The following is a 26,707-nucleotide window of genomic DNA, read 5'->3' as shown; positions in this document are numbered from 1 at the left end:
AGCTACCACAGCAATGCATGTTGCATAGAAATGTCGCGGACATTTGCATTTCATGGCATCTCCGCCCATTTGCTTCTGCTGTGGATACAATTTTACCTTCTGGGAATTCACTCAGTTTATATTATAAAGTGGCCTAGGGCTAGGGTTACCAACAGGTCTGCAGAAAAATGTCTTATTCCTGTAACTGAGGAGATAGCCAGTTGAAGATTTACATGGAGTGAATCCTGCTCCAAAAAAACCCATGCTGCTACCAGTGGGTGTGGCTATATCTGCCAGGCTGGGGAGAGTCCACCCCCTGCTGTGGTTTAGGGACACTGGCGGGTTTCCATGATCTTTGCTGGCGTCCCTCTCTGCATCTTCACAACCTGTTTTTAAAACGTTCTCTTTTCTGCTGGGCAGGCCTTGGCCACTGCCAGTCACGGCTTGTCCCACAGTGGGGTTTCCCTGTCGCTCTTGGCCGCTAGGATTCCTAGATCTAGGCTGTAAAACTCCTGGAGGTTTGGGGAAGGAGCCTGGAGAGGACCGGGAGCCCACTCTGCAAAGCATCCATTTTCTCCAAAGGAACTGATCGGTGAGCTGTAATGCCAGGGGATCCCCAGGTCCCACCTGGAGGCTGGCCTTCCTAGAAGGCATGGGGGTCTTAGGATGGGGCTGCGTCTAGTCCAAGAAAGGCAGGAATCCCCCCAAGCCCTTTCTTATCAGACAGGGGAAAGGCCGCCATGATCTTTGGAGGTTCAAAGGGCCAGCGACAGGACATCAGTTTTGTTCCTTTCACCTTCCTTGTACAGAAAAGCAAGATCACCCATCCCCAAGAAACTCTGATTATTGCATCGCGGCGGGAAACGGGAGATGCCAACCCAATGCCAACCAGGGCGGAGAAGGATCCTCGCCTGCCTCCCTCCCTTGCAAGATCTCAAGGCCTCTCATGCAACGCCTTACTTCCAAGTCCACCTTCCCGGGATCCGGCTGCAGGGCTTTCTCCCGCTGCTGCACAGCGGCAGCCCTTCCCGCTCTCTCTCCCCATGCAGAAACAACCCCCCCCTTCCTGCTCGGCCTCTCTAGCAAAGAGCTCTATGGGTTTAACCCTTGCAGTGCTGCAGGCCAAGGAAAACCTGTCCTCTCCAGGCTGCCGTCAGCCACGCCTTCTGCCGCTCAATGGGGCTCCTCTGGATGAGTCAATGTGCCCGGGGTCGCGCTGCTGGAGCCCCCTGTGGAAGGAGGACCGTCAAGCTCAATGGGGGGAGGGGGGTGAGATGATGCGGTTCTTGCAATAAAACCGAGTGGGGATCGCTCTGACTTTCTCTGTTGCCCCGGGAGAGAAAACTCAGGGCCTCCAACGCGACCAGAAAGCACCCATCTGGAAGGGAAGGAACGGAGTCCGGGTCGCGAGCCATGTTCCCGCTAAACTGCAGTGTCTTGTGAGCCAAAATTGTGAGCCACTGGCATTAAAATTGCGAGCTCCTGCATCAATTATTGTGCTCTGGCGTCGCCCTTCCTGAGCTAAGACAAAAAAATGTGTGAGCTGGAGGCTCACACTAATTCGGCTTCGAGGGAACGGAACACTGATCCCGAGATAGGAGGCCGGATTTGGGGGACCACCCACCCCACCTTCAAGTTTTTGCTTCATCTCCGGGAAGAAACTGTCCGCCTGCAGCCCCAGAGACGGAAGGAGAAAAACTGAAGAAGGCTGCAGATTTATACCCCACTCTTCTTTCTGAATCAGTCAGAGAGCGGCCTACAAGTAGGTATTGTCTACTCAGACTGGTAGCGGCTCATCGGGGTCTCAAGCTGAAGTTTTTCTCGCCTTTTTGCCTAGACCCTTTTTAGGTGGAGATGCTGCGGATTGAACCTGGGACCTTCTGCTTACCAGGCAGATGCTCTACCACTGAGCCACCATCCCTCCCCAAAGTCTGGCCAACCCTGCTCTAGGGTCCAGCGTCTGAAGTCTGAGGCTAAGAAACGGGGCAAAGTCCTTCATTTCCAACACATCAGAGAGAGCAGCCTTTTCTTTGGTGGGGTTGGGAGGGGAGATTGGTGCAAAGGAGCCACAAAGCAGTGAAGGAAAAGGGTTGCTATGCTTGAACGGGGTGGGGGCTCGCAGAAAATTCTCAACCTCCCCCTGGGGCCTTGGAGACTTCCCAGAATTAGAACTAATCTTCAGATGACATTCCCCTTCAAAAATGGCTACTTGGCAGGGTGGACTCCATGGCATTATCACCCCCTCTCATGGAGGTCTCCCCAAAATCCTCCATACCTATGCTCCACCCCCTCGTATGAACATATGAAGCTGTCTTATACTGAATCAGACCCTAGGTCCATCAAAGTCAGTATTGTCTACTCAGACTGGCATCGGGTTTTTCACACCTATCTGGCTGGACCTTTTTCATTTGGAGATGCCAGAGACTGAACCTGGGACCTTCTGCTTACCAAGCAGATGCTCTACCACTGAGCCACCGTCCCTCCCCTCCCAAAACTTCAGGTATTTCCAGCTCGGGAGTTGGCAACCCTTGGTGGCAGGCTAGAGATGTTGCAAGCAAGAGGTGGGAAGAGGTTAAAGAAAACACATTTGGGGGGTGAGGGGAGTCCTTGTGGCTCGTCGGTGTATAAGTTAGCAGATTTGTGACTGCCTTTGTCTGCCTCTGCCCGGCCACTCCGATGAGCAATAGTTTAACACAGCCAACACCACGCTGTGTTCTTAAACCACATACAAGGTTTTATTTACATATGTACAGACACTCCATCATAATGCTCCGCCAATCAATCATATAATAGTAAGAGGATAGTAGGTACAGCATAGTTCCGTTATTATACAGTTGATGCTAATTGCTGCACCAATGAGGAGACAGTGCTGAGTCATTCGGCACTCCTCACCTGATTACATCATCCTTCTGGCTAGAACCAGTTCTCATCGGCCAGATCATCCTTAGTCATCTATTTGACAGTAGCTGTCAGATCAGTAAGCAATGCCTCATGCCTTACTGGCATCATTTCCTATGCCTTTCCTGGCTCCTGGAAAGGCAACGCTAACACTTCTGAAGCTGCCAGTCCTCAGTGAGGCTGCCGGCTAAGATCTGCCCAGCGGTGAATCTTCCGTGGGCCAGAGGCTGACCCTAAAAGGGATGCTTGTCTCGCCACCAGGGTCAACTGTTGCATAAGGCACAGTAGGCACAATGCCTGGGGCTGGCAATACTGGAGGGGGGGGGTCCAATTTTTTTAAAAAAATTCTTTTAAAATCAGAAGGAAAAATGAAATTTCAGGTAGAAGAAAATGTATTTTTCCTTGCATCAGAAAACAACTGAAATTTTAGAGCCCATAAAAAGCTATTAAATTTTGCCCAAAACAGAAACAAGTTGAAGTATTTCAACCAAAAATATTTAATATTATTATTATAGTGGTAGGTAGGGATGCCAGTTTTCAAGTGAGATCTGGGGAGCCTTCGGAATAACAGCCCATCTCCAGACTGCAGAGATCAGTTCCCCTGGAGAAAGTGGCTGCTTTGGAGGGTGGACTCTGTGGCATTGTACCCCACTGGTGTCCCTGTCCCCCTCAGGTGCCATCCCCAAATCTCTAGGGGTCCCCCGACCTGGATCTGGAAACCCTACCCCCATCGCTTCTCAGCTTGATTATAAAAGAGAAGCAGGTAGACTTGGAAGACAGCTTTTAGATAGAGGCTATCCAGAGAAAGTAACATGCAATGCCAGATGGAGAGCAGAAAATAGAACAAGAGACTCCTTGCTCCAGGATATAACTAGAACTAAGTTGGAACGTTGAACATGTGGTTTACTTAATTCTCTTACAGCATATAAGATTTGTAGAACCATTCAGAAATTTTGGCACATAGTTGTGCACATTCCAGGTTGCTCCATGCCACCACAAATTGGGTTTATGAACCCTAAAAATCTTGAGAAACCAACTTGTTCGAGTAGAACTAAAGAATGACCAGGAAGATAATCAAATTCAAAATAGACCCACAGGACACTACCCTTGTGGAATGTGCAAAGCATGTGACATGATGTTACCTGTTAAGAAGTTTATTAATACAGTCACTGGTGAAAAGATTGTGTTGAAACCTCTAACCTGCTGCAACTCAAAAAAATTAGTATATTTAGCATTGTGTGAATGTAAATTATGTTATGTTGGTATAACTTTAAGAATGTTGAAAGGGCTTTGGAACATAAATCAAGAATGGAAATCTGTACGAGAAAGTGCCATGTTTTTCATTGTAATGAAACAAAACATAGCGTCAGAAAACTAAAATTCTTTGTACTATATAAATACCAACCCAAACCATTTATTACAGAGGATATAAACAAGATCCTCTTACAGCAGGAGAGTTATTGGATTCAAAAACCCCAAACTGTGTATCCTGGAGGACTTAATAATGATTATTCTGCTTATTTGTAATTCGAAAAGACGTAAAATCGCTTTAAGAATAATTGGCCAAAGCATGGATCCGCTGGCTTAAGGACTTTGGCTATAATATAGATCTGGATGAATGGGAAAAATTATGGAAACAGAATTTAAAACTAATAAAGCCAACAGATCTTAAAGAAAATCTATACAAAATGGTATATAGATGGTATCTTACACCAAATAGACTGGCCAAAATTTATCCCACATACTCTAATAAATGTTGGAAGTGCCGTGAAGTTAAAGGGTCGTTGTTTCATATATGGTGGCAATGCAAAGAAGCCAGAAAATATTGGGCTCAAGTTAATATTTGGATTCAAAAAATTTTGAAAATACAAATTAAGCATGTGCCAGAATTGTATCTTCTAAATATTTGTAGACAAAACCTTCCTATGACAAAACTGAAATTGTTACTGTATATAGTTACCATTGCTAGAACTCTGTATGCCAAGTATTGGAAAAATGATAGAATCCCGAACAGAGACGAATTTATTAACAAGCTGTTGGATGTCGCTGAATCTGATCTAATGTCCACAAGATTAAGAGATGGTAATGTGCAAAAATGTCAGGAGGAATGGGACCCCATCTATAAATGGGTCAAAAGTAGAGGCTTCGACGTGGAGTAGTTAGAGCTTTTTTTTCCTTTCAAATCCTCTCCATCCCCCAGTGTGTAAGAGTGGGGTGTAGTGGTAGATGTTAGATACAGATGTGTTTTGAATGTATTGCGCGCTTAAGCGTTTATATAAATATAGCTCTTCTTGAGTGTATTGCGCAGTAAGGTGATTGGAATGCATTTTTCTTTGTATGATTAATGTTGATTGTATTTGTTTGGATTTATGTTTGTTTTTTATTCTTTCTTTTCTTTTGTATGTCTATCTTTTCTCAATAAAACTTCTATATTTAAAAAAAATTTTTTTTTTTTAAAAAAAAAAGAATAATTGGCCGTTTGGTATTTAACGGGAGCGACAACTCCCAGAACCAAGAACCGGGGACAGACTTAATGAGAGAAGAACACGCATTGATCCTATGTTAAAGATTATTATACTGTGGGTGAGTATGTTTGGACTGTATTGTAGAATTACTCTCTCTTTTAGAATAGTACCATTGTAATTTATGTAATCATCTCCATATAGCTCTGTGGAAAGTTTTCAATACGAGAGAGCAGATGAAGGTTGGGAAACTGCCATCGTCTAGATTGGGCGAGTACTCTCAGCTCTCAGTTCATTAGATAAGTTTTTTCTTGTGGACCTACTGCTTCTTTCCTGCATTTTTGGAGCCTTGGTGACCATTAGCAGTTCTAAAACAGAAGCTACAAACGTGGAACAGACCGGGAAGGCTTTGTTTTAAAGAAGACAGTACGCCTTAGGATTACAGGAGCTATTACTCACGGACTTCTTAGCTGCTTTGAATGCAGTATTGTGATAATTGTTGTAAATTTCTAATATATTTATTTATCATATTTCAATATTGATTATTTTGGTGAGTTCTTGTTATTTGATGTTTATTGTACACCAAGAACTGTCTCTGCTATCATCCCCCTGGAGAAAGTAGCTGCTTTGGAGGGTGCACTCTATGGCAGGGGTGGCCAACAGTAGCTCTCCAGATGTCTTTTGCCTACAACTCCCATCAGCCCCAGCCATTGGCCATGCTGGCTGGGGCTGATGGGAGTTGTAGGCAAAAAACATCTGGAGAGCTAGCGTTGGCCACCCCTGCTCTATGGCATTGTGCCCCTCTGGGGTCCCTGTCCTCCTCAGGCTCCACCCCCAAATCCCCAACCTGGATCTGGAAACTCTACCCCCATCTCTCTCCGGTGGCCAGGTGCAGTGGTGGTACAAAGGCAGAAGTGCCTGGGGCCCACAAAAGTCATAATGGGGCCCTGCCCATCACAGCCCCTCCCTCTCCTGTGGCACTCCAGGGAGAAGGCTGTGGCTTTGAAAACTATTTATCTAGTCCTTTATTTAGTCCCTCCCTCTGAGGAGCTCGGGGGGGGGGGGTGTATGCTGGTCTTGCCTCTTCCATTTTGCTCTCCCAACAACCCTTTGAGGTAGGCTACCCTGAGAGGTTGGCTTGCCCACACTCTACATGGCTTCTTTGTTTTATTCCCTTCATTGAGTGAGTGATGAGCTTACTGGATTGTGGGAACACTGTCAACGTTGTCTATCTGGATTTCAGGAATAAAAGCAGCTCGTCAGATTAATCAATGTATTTTCCTGCTAATCTGTCATCACTGTTTTACTGTGATTTATTGCTTTTATTGCTGGGATATCATATATGAACATATGAAGCTGCCTTATACTGTATCAGACCCTCGGTCCAGCAAAGTCAGTATTGTCTATTCAGACTGGCAGCGGCTCTCCAGGGTCTCAAGCTGAGATTTTTCACGCCTATTTGCCTGGAGCTTTTTTAGTTGGAGATGCTGGGTGTTAACCGGTTTTGGGCCTCAGCCCTGAACCCCAAACAATTTTCCAGGCAGAGACACTTTGCTCAGAGTCAAAAGTTTATTTCACTTCTGCAGGAGGAGAGAGAGATGCTTCAGCTGGGAGGCAGTCTCTCTCTACTGTTTCCGTCTAAGCTGTTGTTTTTTAAGCATTTCCGACGCCACACCCTAGCTAACCCTGTGACCATGCTTGGTCATCGACGAAGGGTGTACAGTCTAGACCATTCGCAGCCGCGAGCAAGCTATTGTTGCCTTATAAAGAAATTCATAATAATGCTAAGCCCTCGTGGAACACACCAATTGGTGGATTCCCTCACAATCTGCCTAGCAATTACCCACACATGCCCCAAAGCCCCCACTCCTTCCCCAAGTTTTAACAGTTATACTTGTTTTTTTCTACTGCTACCTTCCTGCCTCCTTCCATGTGGTTTTGTGGTTATGCCATTTCCTACTGCGTCCCCTCAGCAACCCTCTATCTGACTTCCCCTTTCGGTCCCTCCTCTTTATTTTACAGCATTGTTTCTCTAGTCTAGACTTAGTAACACTTTTTGGGGAATTTTCCATAGTTATTACCTGAGTGAGCCAAACTGTTTTAAACTTGTTTCTACATGGGTATTGAACCTGGGACCTTCTTCTTACAAAGCAGATGCTCTACCACTGAGCCACAGTCGCTCCCCTAATCTATCAATCTAATCTAAAGCTCTTGACTGGGTTCCCAATTATGTTCTGATGAGTAAACGGAGGATTGCTGACTGGACTCTAGAACACCAAGTTGGAGAGGGAATTGGTTGGAGAACCTCACCCAACATGGCATTTCATCTGATTGGAGGGAGGTATCCAGGTGGGGTGCTTCAGGGCTCAGTTCTAGACCCCAAGACTTTTCAATATCTTTATAACTGAGACGGAGGGTCATCTCCTTAAATCTGCAGATGGCACCAAACTGGGAAGAGTAGCAAACACTGCCAGAAGACGGAGGCAGAATTCAACAAGATCGGAACGTGTCTGAAAAGTGAGATGTGAAAAAAGGCATTCAACAAGGAATGTGCAGAGTTCTCCATCAGCATCATAAAAATGAGCACGTTCTGAGCCCCTGCCAGTTAGAGTAGACAAAACGGACCACAACAGTTGCCACCTGGCATGGAGGAAAATGTCCTCTCCTAGAGGCTCAGTGCGTGGAGATGAGCAGGTTTCCATGGCATGGAGAAAACGTCCCATTAAGGAAGCCTCTCCCAGAGGGATGGAGCCAGACTGGTGAGGGTCAAATGGCTGCAAGTGAACAAGTGGAAAATACCCCAGGCAAGAAGATGCTGGTCGGGGAGGCCTGAGATCTGAAATAACGCTGTTTTTTATTGCCAGAAGCCATGCAACATGGCGTTATTCAAGAGGGCTTTTCTTTGCAGGCAAGAGTGACATGGTGCTAAATGGTTCCCAAAGTCACTTGGTGAAATTATTAGGGACTGTGATCCATGCTACGGTGCATAGCTTCTTGAAACTAGGATCCCACTATGGAATTTCAGCATCACTCAATGTGTTGCGCTCATTGTTATGCTTTCCTTATGTCTACCTAGACGCTTGGATCCAGCCTATGGTAACCTGGAGGCTAGATTACTGCCACACGTTCTACCTCGCTTCAGTTTCAGGTACTTGCTATCATGTGCAAACCTATTCATGGGCTGGGTACCTCCTACCTGTGGGACCACCTCTCCCTACGGGCCTGGATGTGTGTCTCTGTACATTGTCAAGCTTGCGATTTCCAAAAGAATGAGTCAAGTGGATACAAAACTATGTTTATTGCTAAATCGGGATGCTCTCATGGTTCGAGACCTTGAGAGTGATACCAATACTACATAGGTACAATACTTTTAAGGAATACTTCAAAGGGTGCCCATGGCATGGGAACAGGGTTGCCAGTCAGCACATAAACTATCATAAATGTCTACATTCCCACAATGTTATCAGTGTCTCGTCCTTGCTTTCCCAGATGGCCTACACTCCCATGTCGGAATGTATGGGAAGGTGCCATTTCTCTTCCTCCCTTCGCTAGTTTCGTTTCTCACTAATCTACTACACACCGCAATAAAGCAGGAGGGGGGAAGGGGAAAAATAACATAGTCAAGCCAAGCCAGCTCCCCATAATGTTAAGCAGACCAGTTTTTAGGGAGCAATAAAACCATAAATCACCATTGCAATTGTACCATGCTTGACAGCACCCACATATAAAGGAGAAAGTTGGGTCAAGCTTAGCAAGGTACCAGCCAAAATAGGCAGGATTTGTGAGCTGGGAATTGATTTGATTCTCAAGGGTTCTTTGTTTCCATGGAGATTTGGGGCGGGTAATTTTTAATTTGGAGAAGTTTCTTAAAGGCCTTCGGGGACCAGGCAATCAGACAGGCGCACCTCTGACTCTTGGCCTGGTGATGGCAGCAGAGTCAGCCCCAGATGTACTTTGGGGGCGGGGGAGAGGCTGGGATCAAGCCAAAGTGAACTCCTCTATGAGATCTAGCAACTTAAGACCTATGGCAGTTAATTGCAGGTCCCAGTGGTATGAAACAGGTGGCTGCAGAGCCTATTTTCAGACATTGCCAAAATATGTAACAGACATACCCTAATCATGTTGTCAATATTGATAATCGACTGCTAAAGTTAATTAATTTAGAAGAAAAATTGCAGATTTATACCCCGCCCTTCTTTCTGAATCAGAGACTCAGAATGGCTTATAATCTCCTATATCCTCTCCCCCCACAACAAACACCCTGTGAGGTGGGTGGGGCTGAGAGGGCTCTCACAGCAGCTGCTCTTTCATGGACCTCTGTGTTAGCTATGACTGACCCAAGGCCATTCCAGCAGCTGCAAGTGGAGGAGTGGGGAATCAAACTCGGTTCTCCCAGATAACAGTCCACACACTTAACCACTACACTAAACAGGCTCTCTGATTTATATCAATATTTCAATGAATTATGGTTTTTAAAAGCCTTAGTATAATTTTTTTTTGGGGGGGGGGCAGAATGGCAGCCAAGGGAGGCTGAGGACAGAAAAATGGCCCCGATGTGGAACAGGCATATTCTTGCCCGCCCGGTGAGCAAAGGTGCTTCATCAAATCGGGAAAACAGCCCCTTAGAGACCAACCAGGAGTCTCTAAGGAACGACCGTCTGAACAGTTGGGTAGCCGAAAGTCACCCTTCTTGCAGATGGTTTTTGGAGGTGCCCTCGGCTGGCAGATGAGAGATTTGCCCTGACATCTTTTAAAACCTGCATAAAGGTAAAAAGGTAGAGGAAGTCCCCTGTGCAAGCACCAGTCATTTATGACTCTGGGGTGACATTGAATTACAATGTTTTCATGGCAGACTTTTTACGGAGTGGTTTGCCGTTGCCTTCCCCAGTCATCTACACTTTACCCCCAGCAAGCTGGGGACTCATTTTACCCACCTTGGAAGGATGGAAGGCTGAGTCAACCTCAAGCCAGCTACCTGAACCCAGCTTCCGCTGGGATCGAACTCAGTTCATGAGCAGAGCTTGGACCGCAGTACTGCATCTTACCACTCTGTTCCACAGGGCTGTTTGTGGATTGCCTACCCTTTCATTAACCCTTTACAGGCTAAATGCCCCCCGGACACCCCGAAACAGGCCAGAACAGGCATTAAATAATAGTATAGCAAAGAAAAAAAATGGGGGGGGTGCTTTACAGACAATTAAAAAAAATATTTTAAAAGTTAAAACATGGACCTCTTGCGCTTTTACTAACCTTTTCCAGGCCAAAATGCCTCCGGAAAACCATGGAACAGGCCGGAATGAGCATTAAACAAACAATAGTTCCACAGAAAAGAGTGGGATGCATTACAGTCACTTCAGAACAATATTTTGGAAATCTAAATGCAGAAGTACTGAGCACTTATTAACCCTTTCCTGGCCAAAATGCCTCTAGACAGAGGTATCAAACATGCAGCCCAGGGGCCGAATCAGGCCCTTGAGCAACTGGCTGTTATCTGCTTCCTTCTTCCTCTCTCTTGCTTCCTTCTGAATAACAGCTTGCTTTACAAGGCTTGCTCAATCACACAGGAGCTATTGAGCAAAACCTCTATTTTCTCTATTGGCTGAGGCTCCTGTCTTGGGGAGGAAGAGGGGAAGGCAGAGCTTGTTTTTCCAGGCTCGCTCAATTGCACAGCAGAGCTACTGAGCCAAGCCTCTTCCTTTCACCTCCTGGTCCAGGAAGGAAGGAAAGAGCGAGAGCCTTTGCCCAGATCCCTGGATCCCATGGGAGAGATACAAAGAAAGCACCTTTAATACCACTGAGTGATGATGTTTTAAGCATGTTTTAAGTTTAATTTTTTTTAAATTGTGTTTGTCTGTGTCCTTTATAAAATTTATATCTCTGCTACCTAATCTACCAAATCTTAAATAGGTACACATATGACCTGGTCCAACCCAACCTGAGATGGCCCAGCCCAACAAGGTTTCATTTGTATCAGATCTGGCCCTCATAACAAATAAGTTTGACACCCCTGCTCTAGAACATCACAGAAAGGGCCAGAAAGAGCATTAAACAAATAACAGTACCGCAAAGAAACAAAGTGGGATGCCTTAAAGCAGGGCTGGTCAAACTTGCTTAATGTAAGAGCCACACAGAGTAAACGTCAGATCTGAAAGTCAGGAAGGCAGGCAAATAGATGGGGGGAGGGAGAGGTGGACAGAAAGCAACTTTAAATTCAAATGCATTCTCTGAGTCTCCGGCTGGCTTGGCATAGAGAAGTGATTAAAAGAGACAAATACCTTCTCCAAGCCTGCTGTTGGGGCGGTGGAATATGTGTGAAAGAGCCACAAGTGGCTCCCGAGCTGCAGTTTCGCCACCCCTGCCTTAAAGGCACTTCAGGACAATATTTTGGAATGCAGAAGGAACATTCTTTTATTATCACTTTCATTGTGACCCATTGCCTGAAGACAGTTCACATCAGGTGGCCCCACAGAAGGAGTGTGGCACAGTGGCTGAAGGGTACCGCAGAACGGTTAATCTTTGCCATGTTCAGTTAAAGAAGAATAGTCCAGAATCCAAAGCATGGAGGACAAGAGAGAAAGCTCTGGGACCCTGTGCCACAAGTGAAGTAGGGGTCCTCAGGCCCCCTTTTGAGACTCACCAGCTGGATAGCACTAGAGGATGGTGCCCCCATTTGCCATCTTGGCTACCTGGCAGAGATGGATACTACCCTCTGTGGTACTGATGGAGAGTCAGCAGGGATACATTCCACCCCACTCTCCCTTTCCCAGACTTTGGTATCTGGACGTCTTCTTTTGTAACATATCTCTGGCCGGTGACTATTTGGACTGGACTGTGCGCTCTGTTGTACAGCTTGGCTCATGACCTGCTTGCCTGTCTGACCTGTCATAGAATCATAGAGCTGGAAGGGACCTCCAGTGTCAATCCAACCCCCTGCACAATGCAGGAAACACACCTCCCCCTAAATTCACAGGATCCGCATTGCTATCAGATGGGCATCCAGCCTCTTTTTAAAACATCCAAGGAAGGACACTTTGCCAAGGATGTGAGTTCAAGGTTGGGGAATTCCTGGAGATTTGTGGGTTGAGTCTTAGATAGGAATGGGTCCAAATCTGAGCCAAAATTCAGATCAAACTTTGCCCAGCACTTGCCCCAAACTTGCCTGTCTGGTTTGACTCTGTGTTCAGCTCAATGCATGCACGCTGTTCCAGGTAGCATCAGGCCCTGCCCCCAGAGCACCCGTGTTATCTGAAAGTGATGCAAGCATTCCACTGATGTGCTCATGTCACTTCTGGATAATGTGGGTGTGCTGGAACACGGCTTTTAATCAATTCAGGAAGAGTGAGCCAAATTCCCTCAAAAGCGGGCAGTATAAAGTCATTCAAGATCTCCACTGTAAGCCTAAATGCCCTCAAAACGAGGTTGGGGAATTAGTTAGGTGGGCACCTGGCTCAATAAGAATCGTTCTACCAATGTATACAAGGCTCAACCAGCCAGAGAGTGATGCTCAATAAAAGGATTCTAATTTAATAAGACCAATTGTAATATATTAAGAAAAATATAGTTCTTTCATACAAGATAAAAATACAATACAATCACACATTCACACAGTCCTAAGAAATATAGATAGATGGATAGGGAAACATATAAGGGTAGACACACAGGGTGATATTACCTTCGTAGTCTTCAAGGAAGGCTCCAATGGTGACAAAAGAGGACGGGGGAAATGGACCCAAAACTGTGGCCAGAATTGGGGATGGATCTAGACAGTGGAACTGGGGTACTGCTAGATGCACACCTGTGGGTAGCTAGTCCACAGGTTATAAGGACTCACCTGAGCCCTTAGGGCAGGGGTCCTCAACCTACGGCCCGCGGGCCAGATGCGGCCCGCTGAGGACGTTTATGCGGCCTGCCGGGTTATGGCAAAATCAGACTGGAAGTGACGTTCGACCTAAACTTGCGTTAGCAACGCACACTTCCGGCACTGGGCTGAGGTGGCGGAGACAGAGTGTGAGGTGATACCGAGGTGAGGTGAGTTCCCAGGCCAGGGTGTGTGGTGTGGGGAAGGGAGAGAGATGCAGAAGACGGAGAACTGATGGCCCGCGGCCTTGTACAGTAACGGCAGTCCGGCCCTCCAACAGTCTGAGGGACAGTGAACTGGCCCCCTATTTAAAAAGGTTGAGGACCCCTGCCTTAGGGGATGGGAGGTGACGGGGAGGAGAAATGGGAGGCTCTGTGATGACCATGAAGGCTGTACATTAGCAGAGCCAATGGTGAGTCCCTTGGTGGCCCCTAATTGGGTGCCAGCTTTGACCAATGAACTTCTCCTTAGTCCTGTGAACCTGGAAATTTCCAAGTTGCAATATGGCCTAAGGCGGCTCCAAGGTGTTAGACTGGGGTAAGAATGGGAATGGCTGGATACTTAAGGTTAAATGGTATTATCTGGGAAGGTGACAATAGGGAATCAAATATTGACCTAGGTATCCCCGGTGTAGACAAAAGACTTGGTAATGACAGGAGATGCTCTTCCTCTTATTCCATCGTCTTCTGGGCAGGAACCATTGTTTAGGGTTTTGCCAGACAATCAGGACCAACAGTTGAGCTGTTAATCCGTTCATGGGGCAGATGGGTTGCTTGCGGGCTAAGGGTGACATAGGGTGTGTACGTGAGCTTTCCACTATGAAGGAATGAAGTCCAGCCTGGCAGGAAGATGGCTACGAGTGCTGTTAGCGTTTGGTTCATGGAAACAGGCTGGAAACTGCTTGCCTATACAGTGCATGGTGGTGTGGCTTCTGCCACTGCAGTGGCCAAGTCTGGGCACACAAGGAGTAGCTGGCAGCTCATCTGTAGTTCTGGCTAACACCCATCCAGATGTAGAATGCTGCTGCAAAGCTGAGGCTTATAGTATCCACATAAGCCTTAGAAACTGTAAGCAAAGTCCACTTCTTAGAGCAGATGTGTGAGAGTCAAAACTCCAGGCACCTTGGCAACCATACTGGTGATCACGATGTCCATATGTATGAAAAGTAGGGGGCTTTTTCCTCACACCACCTTCCCAAACAACATTATAATCTGTCTATTCAGGGAGTAGTAGAAGTTTGTTTGCACCCACAGCCCAGCCCAACAGCAGTTTAGGATTTAAAATGCCATAGAATCCACTCTCCAAAGCAGCCATGTTTTTCAGGTGAACTGATCTCTGTTGTCTAGAGTTCAGTTGTAATTCTGGGACATCTCCGCATCCCACCTGGAAGTTGGCAACCCTAGACCTGGCCGCAACCATTGGGTGACTTCATACCCCCTGACTTGCATGAATCATGACAGGTTCCTCCATTCTGTGGTTTCTCTGATGCTTTTGAAGATACCCCTCTCACTGAATCTCTTTCCACACTCTGAGCATTCAAAAGGTTTCTCCCGTGTGGGTTCTCTGATGCTTTTGGAGAGACCCCCTCTCACTGAATCTCCTTCCACAATCTGAGTATTCGAAAGGTTTCTCCCCTGTGTGGGTTCTCTGATGCTTTTGGAGAGACCCCCTCTCACTGAATCTCCTTCCACAATCTGAGTATTCGAAAGGTTTCTCCCCTGTGTGGGTTCTCAGATGATTTTGAAGATGGTGACTGTGACTGAATCTCTTCCCACACTCTGAGCACTGAAAAGGTTTTTCTCCGGTGTGGGTTCTTTGGTGCACTTCAAGATTGTTTCTATGACTGATTTTTTCCCCACACTCTGAGCATTCAAAAGATTTCTCCCCTGTGTGAGTTCTCCGATGGCTCTGAAGTTTGCCACTCTGACTGAATCTCTTTCCACACTCTGAGCATTCAAAAGGTTTCTCTCCTGTGTGAGTTCTTTGGTGCACTTGAAGACCGCCACTCTGACTGAATCTCTTCCCACACTCAGAGCATGCAAAAGGTTTCTCCCCTGTGTGGATTCTCTGATGGGTTTGAAGACTGCCTCTTACGCTGAATCTCTTCCCACACTCTGAACATTCAAAAGGTTTCTCCCCTGTGTGGGTTCTCTGATGCTTTTGGAGAGACCCTCTCTCACTGAATCTCCTTCCACACTCTGAGCATTCGAAAGGTTTTTCCCCTGTGTGGGTTCTCTGATGCTTTTGGAGAGACCCCCTGTCACTGAATTTCCTTCCACACTCTGAGCACTGAAAAGGTTTTTCTCCTGTGTGGGTTCTTTGGTGCACTTCAAGATTGTTTCTATAACTGAACTTTTTCCCACACTCTGAGCATTCAAAAGGTTTCTCCCCTGTGTGAGTTCTCTGATGCTGCTGAAGATGGCGACTCATACTGAATCTCTTCCCACACTCGGAACACTCAAAAGGTTTCTCCCCTGTATGCGTTCTCTGATGAAGTTGAAGATTGCCACTTCTACTGAATCTCTTCCCGCACTCAAAGCATTCAAAAGGTTTGTCCCCTGTATGGGTTCTCTGATGAAGCTGAAGATCGCCGCTCAGACGGAATCTCTTTCCACACTCAAAACATTCAAAAGGTTTTTCCCCTGTATGGGTTCTCTGATGACTTTGAAGATTGCTACTTTGACTGAATCTCTTTCCACACTCTGAGCATGCAAAAGGTTTCTCCCCTGTGTGGGTTCTCTGATGGGTTTTAAGACTATCTCTCATGCTGAATCTCTTTCCACACTCTGAACATTCAAAAGGTTTTTCCCCTGTGTGAGTTCTTTTGTGCAACCGAAGTGCTTTACTATAACTGAATCTCTTCCCACATACTGAGCATTCAAAAGGCTTCTCCCCTTTGTGTGTTATCTGATGCTTTCGAAGAGACCCCCTTTCACGGAATTTCTTTCCACACAAGGAGCATTCAAAAGGTTTCTCCTCAGTGTGAGTTCTCTGATGCTTTTGAACAGACCCCCTCTCACCGAATCTCTTTCCACACACTGAACATTCAAAAGGTTTCTCCCCTGTGTGTGTCCTTTGGTGCAGTTGGAGGTTGCTACGTTGACGGAATCTCTTTCCACACTCGCCGCATTCAAAAGGTTTCTCTCCTGTGTGCGTTCCCTGATGCTTTTGCAGATACTGAATCTGACTGAATCTCTTTCCACACTCAAAGCATTCAAAAGGTTTCTCCCCTGTGTGGATTCTAAGATGCTGTTGAAGACTGCCATTCTGACTAAAGCTCTTTCCGCACTCCGAACACTGAAAATTTTTCTCTGTGTGAGTTCTCTGATGCTGTTGAAGTTTGCCACCATGACTGAATCTCTTTCCACACTCTGAGCATACAAAAGGTTTCTCCCCTGTGTGTTCACTTTGGTGCAGTTCAAGATTGCTTCTATGACTGAATCTCTTTCCACACTCTGAGCATTCAAAAGGTTTCTCCCCTGTGTGAGTTCTCCGATGGCGCTGAAGTTTGCCACTCTGACTGAATCTCTTTCCACACTCTGAGCATTCAAAAGGTTTCTCTCCTGTGTGAGTTCTTTGGTGCACTCGAAGACCGCCACTCTGACTGAATCTCTTCCCACACTCAGAGCATTCAAAAGATTTCTCCCCTGTGTGAGTTCTCCGATGGCGCTGAAGTTTGCCACTCTGAATGAATCTCTTTCCACACTCTGAGCATTCAAAAGGCTTCTCTCCTGTGTGAGTTCTTTGATGCTGTTGAAGAGTGCCTCTCAGACTGAATTTCTTTCCACACTCTGAGCATTCAAAAGGTTTCTCCCCTGTGTGGGTTCTTTGGTGCAGTTGAAGACTGCTTTTATACTTGAATGTCTTTCCACACTCAGAGCATTCAAAAGGTTTCTCCCCTGTGTGGGTTCTAAGATGCTGTTGAAGACCGCCACTCTGACTAAAACTCTTTCCACACTCTGAACATTGAAAACGTTTCTCTTTGTGAGTTCTCTGATGCCACTGAAGTTTGCTACTGTGACTGAATCTCTTTTCACACACTGAGCATTCAAAAAGTTTCTCCCGCATGTGTTCACTTTTGTGCAGTTGAAGATTGCTCCTATGACGGAATCTCTTTCCACACTCTGAGCATTCAAAAGGTTTCTCCCCTGTGTGGGTTCTTTGGTGCACTTGAAGACCGCCACTCTGACTGAATCTCTTCCCACACTCAGAGCATTCAAAAGGTTTCTCCCGTGTGTGAGTTCTTTGATGCTTTTGAAGATTGCCTCTCAGACTAAATTTCTTCCCACACTCTGAGCATTCAAAAGCTTTCTCCCCTGTGTGACTCCTCTGATGTTGTTGAAGCTTGCCGCTCTGACTGAATTTCATTCCACACACGGAGCATTCAAAAGTTTTCTCCCCTGTGTGGGTTTTTTGGTGCCCAAGGAGCATTGATCTATTTCCATTGTAGTTTTCACAATGAATGGATTGACGTCCCTTCATTATCCTGTGCTTTGGAAAATGGGCATTATGCTCTCTTCCATCTCGTTTCTCAATCATACTGCCACCTTTCTTTCTCTTTGCTGTGCTTTGATTCCTGATGTTTTCTTTTAAGGTTTCATTCTTATCTCTATCTTGCATTTGCTGATGAAATTCCTCACCCTCTTTATTCCTCTGATCATCCTTTGCTGAAAAAAGAGAGAAATCTTGTTAGCATCTGGGAGGGCTCGTGAGGTCTAAAGGCATCTATTGCAGTAAAAAAGGACTGATGGCCCTTTCGCCTCATTCTGCTTGACTGACCTTAACTACCCTAACCAGCTTTCCCCAGAATATATAGTATTTAAGGATACCTCAAACTCTCTCAAGAGCCACAGCTGAGTTCTTGCCCTGAAGGGGTTTCTGAGTTTCCAGATTTCTAGTCCCCAGAAGTCCTGCCTCCCTTCTTACCCAGAAAGGATGTACGATTGTTCCAACTAAGTGTTGCTCAGAAGTAGAAATGTGAAGGCCCAGGGGAAAAAAGGAAAAAAATTCAGAAAAAATGGTTTTTCTGGTTTTTTCCTGAAGCCTTTTTTGTTTTTTTCCGGAAAAAAAACTGAGTTCTTGCTGAGTTCTTGCCCTGAAGGGGTTTCTGAGTTTCCAGATTTCTAGTCCCCAGAAGTCCTGCCTCCCTTCTTACCCAGAAAGGATGTACAATTGTTCCAACTAAGTGTTGCTCAGAAGTAGAAATGTGAAGGCCCAGGGGGAAAAAGGGAAAAATTCAGAAAAAATGGGTTTTTTCCTGAAGCCTTTTTGTTTTTTTTTCTGAAAAATAGGAAAAACTGAAAAAATAAAATAAAATATATTGATTATGGAACATTTTATTTTAACATGAATGTTTTTTTTTTAATTTTATTTAATACTGTGGAGAGGAAATATGAATAATGGTTACTTCTGGATTTTAAAAAATTGTTTTGTGGAGGTTTTTTTGTGTATTCCACATAAACTATTAGTTCAGGAGATTGTTGCTCCATTTGTTACAATTACAAATAAATATTTAAAAAGTAATTTTTTTTGTAATAACTGTTTGGATGCACTATATTTTTAATATGCTAGTTATGATACTTTAATGCCCAGTAAAATTGTCCATAGTCATATTTTATATTCATAAAGTAACAGAATGACTTTCAATTTGGAAAAGAAAAAAGAAGTGCTAATATAGCATTTTTTCCCCAAAATTGCCAAGCTTCCAAATTTCTGGAAATTTTACATCTCTATTCAGAAGTGAGTTAGAAATCCCCCATGGCTATGCCTTGCCTGTTCCATTGACAAAGCCACGAAGGATACTCACTCTCGGCCAGCTCATTTGGGAAGGAAATATGCTCCTGGGACACTCTTGAAGAACTCTGCAGGCTTTCTTTGGATGTAAGACTGTTATCCGTCTCCATTGTACTCTCTCTTATACTTCTCACTTCTTTCACAGACAGAGAGGGAGAGGGAGAGAAAGAGAGAATTTATTTATTGTACACCAGTTGAAGAACAAAAACAGTATAAAGAGAATGGATCTGTGAGACAAAGTACCCTTCTTCCCCAAAGGTTAATGCGACTAAACATTTATGCATTTTTAAAAGGGGTCTGCTTTACTTGTATGCACTCTCCTCGTGAACCTAATGAACTGGATGTTGCCAAGGGACAAAGACTACTAGCCCAGGGCAACCCAGGCTTTCTTTCTGGACAAGGTGCTTTCTAGATCACAGGCAGAGAGGAAGTTTGTAATCCCAACCAGGGGTGAAGGATGTCTTGAAGGGCTTTTTTTCTGGAAAAAGAGGCGCCAGAACTCTCAAGAGGGAAATGAAGGAGAAACACACGGGTGCCCCTCATGAGCCTTTCAACATTTTTTGAGAATTTTGTTTCCACAAAGAGGTTCCAGAACTCTGTTCCGCCCCGTTCCCCCAGGAAAAAATAGCCCTGGTGACTTTTAAAAGTTGGCAACAGAGAAATGTGGATCTGTCCCCTTCCAGAGTCTTTCTGAGGGCCTCTCATCTCCTTTGCCTCAGGCGAGGACACCTTCTCTGGCTTGGGTGAGAACCACAACACTGACCTCAGTTGCCGCTCAGCAAGCATACACATAGGAACACATGAAGCTGCTTGATATGGAATTAGACCCTTGATCCAGCACAGTAAGTATTGTCTCCTCAGACTGGCAGTGGCTCTCCAGAGTCTCAGACAGAGATCTTTCCCATCACCTCCTACCTGAACCTTTTCACTGGGGATGCCGGAGATTGAAACGTGGATCTTCTACATGCCACAGCCCCTCCCCAAGTACCAGGACAGGCCTCAAAATCATGTTTTGCTAGTCACTATTTTGATTCATGCCTCATCACAAGGGCAGCAAGTCACACTTTGGCACCTATGAAAGATCCCTACCCAGAAAGGCAACATTCCCGTAGTTCTCCAACATAACATCCTTGTACAGAGATCTTTGTCCCGGATCCAGCAGGGCCCACTCTGCCTCCGTGAAATAGATGGACACCTCCTCAAAGGAAAAGGGACCCTGAAAGAAAAAGCAGATTCCTTCCTCAGTGGCCATGGCAGAGATGGCACCCTGGAAGGTACAGGATGCATGGCTTGGTGTGGGTACAAGGAATGGCATTTAGAGGACCTCTAGCCCAAACAACGTGTAGAAAGTGCAGGAGCAAAAGCCCCCCTGAGGAAGGAGGAGAGACCCAGGCTGTCCCCTGCTCACCTCGCCTACCTGGACTGGTAGTGCAGCAGCAGTTTCAACACCTCTGAAAAGATGGCAGCTCAACATCTCAACAGCACCTGCGACTGAGACAAAAAAGGAAGGGTGCTTGCTTGTTAGTTCTCTGCTTCGTGGAACCCCTTCTTGGTTCGTGAAACTTTGCCCTCTATACAGTCAACATTTTTTGACAGTTCTTTGCTTTTAAACACTGGTTTTCAGAGCTCTGCTGCCTCATAAGATGGAGGCTGCCTTTATTCACCAGTCTGGATAACTTTGCTGAGATCTCTTCACCTTTTCTCTTCTGAGGCACCTTGATTTCCTCTTTTGGAAGGAAGCTGAGATATGAATATTTAAATTAATTGAAGAAATTTCCCTCTATGACGCTATCTATTCTCCTTTTAGAGGCATCGCAGTTAGTGGACATTAAGTGCCACAAATTAACTCTGTGTTGTTATGCCAAGAAAGGTGTATGTATGGATGTAACTCTGTGTTGTGTGAAGAAGTATTTAACATTTTTCCTGACCTGAACTCTAGACCCATCATATTCAAAAGGTGCCCCAGTTGTGCCCAGGCACAGTGAGTCCTTACCACAGGAGAGACTATCTTGGGCACGCTCCACGGCCTGCGCCCTCTGCCCCGCCTTAGAAGGACCTCCTTCCGCCTCAGGGATTGTAACTTCTATCTTCACGGATGGTCCCAACATCTGAAACAGCAGTGAGGGAGAGGGGTGAGAGATGGAATGGAAGACAGCAAGCAATGGGAGAGCCAGTTTGGTGTAGTGGTTAAGTGTGCGGACTCTTTATCTGGGAGAACCGTGTGAGGAAATGACCCCTCTTTTCCCAATATCATAGTCACAAGCACGGTTGCCAGGGCGCCTGGAGAAGTGAGCTTGCACCCGTCTGGCCAGAGAGTGTGAGTAAAGCCATCCAGGAACTAAATGGGACTCATGTGTACAAACAGCCTAAGTGTATAAGTGTTCTAAACAGGCACAGAGTGCTTGCCAACACTCACGGACGTTTCCCCGCTACTGCGTGGAGCCCGCCATGGTGGGGAAGAAACTACGCCGCCACAGAGCTGTCCAGGCGAACGGTGTTGAAGCGCTAAGCATGGAAGCCACTGTGTTTCGCTAACACCACTTGTAGCCATCTTCCTGCCTGGTTGGACTTCATTCCTTCTTCATGGGAATCTCACGTACACATCCTGAGTCAGTCCTAGCCCGCAAGCAACTCCTCTGTTTTATGAATGGATTAATAGCTCGACTGTTGATCCTAATTGCTCAGTAACATCCTGAACAGCAGTCCTTACATAGGAGATGATGAGAAAGAGGAAGGACCTCTCCTGTCACATCCACGCCTTTTGTCTACACCGGGGATACCTAGGTCCATATCTGATTCCCTATTGTCACATTCCCAGATAATCCCATCTCATCCCAATCACCCAGCCATTTCCATACTGATATCACTGGAGCCGCCCTAGCCCCTGTCGCAACTTGGAAGTTTCCAGGATGCCCAGGATGAAGGTGAAGTTCATTGGCTAAAGCATACACCCAATCAGGTGTCACCAAAGACTCACCATTGGTCTAGCCGATGTCCAGCCTTTGTGGTCATCAGCAGAACCTCCCATCTCCCCTCCCAGCCACCTCCCATCCCCTCGGGACTGAGGTGACTCTTTATAACCTGTGGACTAGCTACCCACAGGTGTGCTCTCTATTCAGCAACCCCCATATCCTGCTGTATAGATACATCCCCGATTCCTGATCAGTTTCGGGTCCTCCCCCATTCCCTCATTCGTCGCCATCGGAGTCTTCCTTGGAGTCTGCGAGAGGTAGTATCACCCTGTATGTTTATCCTTATATGTACCCCTATCGATCTATCTTTATTTCTTTAGACCTGTGTGAATGTGTGATTGTTTTGTATTTTTATCTTGTGTGAAAGAACTATTATTCCAAATAAATTACAATTGATTTTATTAAATTAGAGTCCATTTTATTGAGCATTTACCTTCTGGATGGTTGAGCCTGGTATACATTGGTAAAAAGATTCCTATTAAAGCCAAGTGTCCATTAAACTAATTCCCCAACCTCGTTTTGAGGGCATTTTGGCTTACAACCGGGTTTGATTCCCCACTCCTCCACTTGCACCTGCTGGAATGGCCTTGGGTCAGCCATAGCCCTGGCAGAGGTTGTCCTTGAAAGGGCAGCTGCTGTGAGAGCCCTCTCCAGCCCCACCCACCTCACAGGGTGACTGTTGTGGGAGAGGAAGGTAAAGGAGATTGTGAGCCGCTCTGAGACTCTTCGGAGTGGAGGGCGGGATATAAATCCAATATCTTCTTATTCAATGGGTCCTGCCCCACTCCCAGACTCTGCACCCTTCTGTCAGCAGACCTGGTGAGTTATCTGATGGAGATAAAAATTCTCTAGCACACGATGCAACTGAAGGGAAGCTGATACATCTCCCATTTGGATGATTAACACTTGGACAAAGGTCTGACAGGGAAACTTCAGGATGAGGCCAGATATCGTTGCTTGAATTGGACATGCCTGTAGGAAAAGCCCTCACCTGTTCTGCCTGCCTCTTCTCCTCGGCCTGACTCAGGAGGAAACCTTCCGCCAAGGCCACCGCCTGGGAACTGCTCTCTGGCCCACATCCTCTGACCCAGCTCTGCATTTCCTGGGGCAGGAGAGTCAGGAACTGCTCCAGGATCACCAGGTCCAGGATCTGCATCTTGCTGTGCTCCCCCGGTTTCAGCCACTGGTTGCAAAGTTCATGGAGCTGGCTGCAGACCTCTTGGGGCCCATCGGCTTCATGGTAGTGGAACAGCTGTAAGTGCTGGCAATTGACATGAGAGGTTATGGTGTCCTGAGCTAGGATCTTTCGCCCAGCTCTTTCCCAGAATTCAACAGCACTCCCAGCTGGGATGGGACGGGGGCCTTTGCTTGCTATCTTGCCAGTCCCAGGTCCTCCTGGGTCCTCTTCTTCCATCTCCTGCCCCTTCTCTTGGGTCACCTCAGACTGGGAAAAGATGGCTGTATTTACTTGGCTATGAAGAGAGGCTTCTCCCTAAGGGGGACAGAGAGAGAGACGGATGGCAATGAGTGTAAAGATAATCGATGTCATAGCCTGCCTCTGCCTCCCTGCCCTGGTATTCCAGGGAGGTCTCCCATCCAAGTACTTGCCCTGCTTAGCTTCCAAGATCTGTTCAGATCGGGTTTGCCTGGGCTATCCATGGCTGGGCCCGAGGGGTTAATTTTTAAAGTGGAAGCCCAAAAGGGCAACAGGGATTGGTGACCCTTTAACCATTGCATGTATCTCTTCAACAGGACTGAAGTGTTAGGCCAGAGCTCTGTCTGAGCACCCAGCTGAGGGGAAGGGGCAGGAATTTGTCTGTGGGAAGAACAAACACCTGAGATCAGGAGAGAAAAGCACACAAGGCTGAGATTTGGGTTAAGAATCTTGAGGCATTATTGATGGAACCGGCCCAATTCTACCTTCAGACCCCGTCCCGTCACCTCCCCTTTTGAGTTGCCAACTAAAAATACAAAGTGGAAAAATAGAACTGAAAACTGCAGAAGAACTGAGTTATAAATATGATTGGTTTCAAATGCAACAAATAAAAAGTTTGGTGGAGAATGATATCAAAACTGAAGGAATAAGGAAAGAGCAAACAGAAATGGAAAGAGTTCTGCTCGGAGATAATGAGAAATTAATTTCAAAAGTATACAAATTACTCTTACAATGGTCTACAGAAGATGAAGTAGTGAAATCTCAAATGATAAAATGGGCAATTAATGTAAATAAAGAAATAAAGATGGAATCTTGGGAATATTTGTGGAAGAATTCTATGAAACTCGCAACATGTCAAAGTATTAAAGAAAACAGTTTTAAGATGATGTATAGAGGGTATATGACTCCAAAAAAATTAGCAAAGATGAACAACAAGATGCCAGATAGGTGTTGGAAATGTAAAAAGCACGAAGGTTCTTTCTACCATATGAGGTGGATTTGTGAAAGGGCTAAAATGTTTTGGCAAATGATTCAGCAAGAGATTTCTAAGATTTTGGGATATGAATTCAATAAAGTGGCAGAGACTTTTCTGCTGGGATTACAAATGGAAAAATTTCCAAAAGAAGACAGAACTTTAATATGGTACTTGCTCTCAGCTGCTAGGACATTGTATGCGCAGCTGTGGAAGCAAGAAAAAATACCAGATAAATGGGATTGGATTACAAAAGTTATGTCATGGAGTGAAATGGACAAACTAACAAGAAAATTAAGAGACTATGATTTGGAACTTTTTAAGTTGGAGTGGAAGAAGTTCAGAAAATACGTAGAAAAAGAGTGGAAAATAAAAGGACATTGGACAATCTTTGATAATGATTAAATCTTTTAAAATAAGAATATAACTTTTCGTTTTGTTTTGTTTTTTAACAGTTAAGGGTACCTTTAATATTTGTTTCCTTTAAGTAAATAACACTGGCAGGGATCAAGTAACGGGGGGAGGGGTGGGGGAAAAGTAAGATATGGGGTAGAAAGTTTTTTCTTTTTATTTAAGTTTTTATAAGTTGTAGATACAGTTTTGCTACCATATGTTACTAATAAAATTGTTTATTACGGAGTTGCCAACTCCTGGAGGGAGCTTATCCTCTTCCCACCACTAGGGCACACTGCCACCACTTGTTCAATTTAGGGGTTCCTGACTGAGAGGAACAGGACTCCCCCTTCCTGCCAGTTCTGAGGCCTGGCCTCAAGGTCCTCTGCCAACCCAGTACCTGGTTAACCCAGAGACCAAAGTCCTTCTTTGGAAAACCCCTGGAGGATTGGCACCCTTGCCAACGGTATACCTTCCTGGACTCCCCTCTAACAGTAGTGTGGTTGGGGAACCTTGGTGGTACAGAGGGAGTACCTTTTAAACAAATAAAACATTTATTTAAAACATGCAACTATTTACAGGCATTCTTAAATACAGGGTGAACAGAAGTAATAAATGAAAGTGGGGATAAAACGCTCCTTCTTTCCGTAATATATAACTGGCCCTGACCATACCATCCAGAACCGACTCACCAGTCACCAAGACTCAAATCAAACTCAACTGACAGTCAGCTTCCCCTGACAACTTTTTAACCGCCTGGCATCTTGTTATTCATCTTTGCTAATTTTTTCGGTGTCATGTACCAGCTGTACATTATCTTATAACAATTTTTTTTAATACTCTGACATGTTGAAAGTCATGGAGTTCTTCCATAAATATTCCCAAGTATCCATCTGTATTTCTTTATTTACATTGATTGCCCATTTAATCATTTGAGATTTCACTACTTCATCTTCCGTAGACCATTTTAAAAGTAACTTATAAGTTTTTGAAATTATTTTTTCATTATCTCCAAGCAGAACATTTTCCATTTCAGTTTGTTCTCGTCTAATTCCCTCCGGAGTCACCTCTTTCTGTGCAGGGGGGTGGGGGTGGGCGTTGGTCACTCACACCAGGGGCCTCAGTGCTGCATGCCTATATTCCATTTGTCTCCGGGGAAGACTGACACCAGGGGTGTGGTCATACCAGCATGCTTCACAGGGCCTTTTTTGTAGCAAGAACTCCTTGGTATGTAGCCAATCCTACAAGAGTTTACAGGGCTCTTCTTACAGGACTTACTGTAAGCTCCAGGATTGGCTACATCCGGGGTGTGGCCTAATAAGCAAAGGAGTTCCTGCTACCAGAAAAACCCCTGATGCTCCACCTCTCTCTTCCTGGCTGGGGGGAGTCACCTTCTGCTGTGCTGGGGGGGGGGGGGGCGTTGGTCATGTTTCCATGATCTTTGCTGGTATCCCTCCTTGCATGCTCACAACCTATTTGTTAAAAATGTCCCTCTCCTCTGCTGGGCAGGCCTTGGACAGCAGCTGGCAGCCCCAGCTGGCCCCACAGTGGGAAGGCATCAGGGACTTGGGATGGGGCTGCAGGCGATTCCAGGAGAGGCAGGGGTCCTTTTCCTAATTTAATGGGAAAAGACCAGCTTTTTGTTTGCCGATTAAAATGACCAGCAACAGAACGTCAGGTTTGTTCATTTTAAGCTTCCGTATTCTGAAAGACATTGATTCTCACTCCCCTCCCCATAAAAGAAACTGATTACACAGCAGTGGGAAATTGGGTTGTCAACCTCCCGATGGGCCTGAAGCTCTCTTGGAATTACAGCTGACCTGCCCCTGACAGAGATGAGTTTGTCTGGAGAAAACGGGTGGCTTTCTGGGGTTGCCAACAATGTTCCCTCTAAGCTGCAGAGTCTTGTGAGCAAGAACTCTACTTTGTGAGCTACTGGCATTA

At 45.7% G+C, this 26,707-nt stretch overlaps 1 protein-coding gene across 1 annotated transcript; it reads right to left on the bottom strand.

Annotated features, from left to right (window-relative positions):
- Positions 1-1,152: 1,152 nt before the first annotated feature.
- On the bottom strand, positions 1,153-17,736 carry LOC132587661 (oocyte zinc finger protein XlCOF6-like). The gene is made up of 4 exons (XM_060259978.1): positions 17,575-17,736; positions 16,487-17,226; positions 14,874-16,126; positions 1,153-1,208 (listed from the first exon to the last, which is right to left on the bottom strand). The coding sequence occupies exons 1-4, from the start codon at positions 17,734-17,736 to the stop codon at positions 1,153-1,155; spliced, it is 2,211 nt and encodes a 736-aa protein (XP_060115961.1).
- Between the last annotated feature and the right edge of the window lie 8,971 nt (positions 17,737-26,707).

Source organism: Heteronotia binoei, chromosome 19 (assembly GCF_032191835.1).
Source record: "Heteronotia binoei isolate CCM8104 ecotype False Entrance Well chromosome 19, APGP_CSIRO_Hbin_v1, whole genome shotgun sequence".
NCBI classification, from domain to species: domain Eukaryota; kingdom Metazoa; phylum Chordata; class Lepidosauria; order Squamata; family Gekkonidae; genus Heteronotia; species Heteronotia binoei.
The sequence above is the reverse complement of the archived record's forward strand: the minus strand, read 5'-3'. Positions and strand labels throughout refer to the sequence as shown.

Excerpts from the sequence above, each read along its gene's own strand:
- LOC132587661 (XM_060259978.1), bottom strand. The coding sequence starts at position 17,736 with ATGATTGAGAAACGAGATGGAAGAGAGCATAATGCCCATTTTCCAAAG. Across the intron at positions 17,227-17,574 it reads AGAAAACTTTTGAATGCTCC|AGATTCAGTCACAGTAGCAA; the intron begins GTGTGTGGAATG and ends GTGTGTGAAAAG. Across the intron at positions 16,127-16,486 it reads AAAAATTTTCAGTGTTCGGA|GGGGTCTCTTCGAAAGCATC; the intron begins GTGCGGAAAGAG and ends ATTCCGTGAAAG.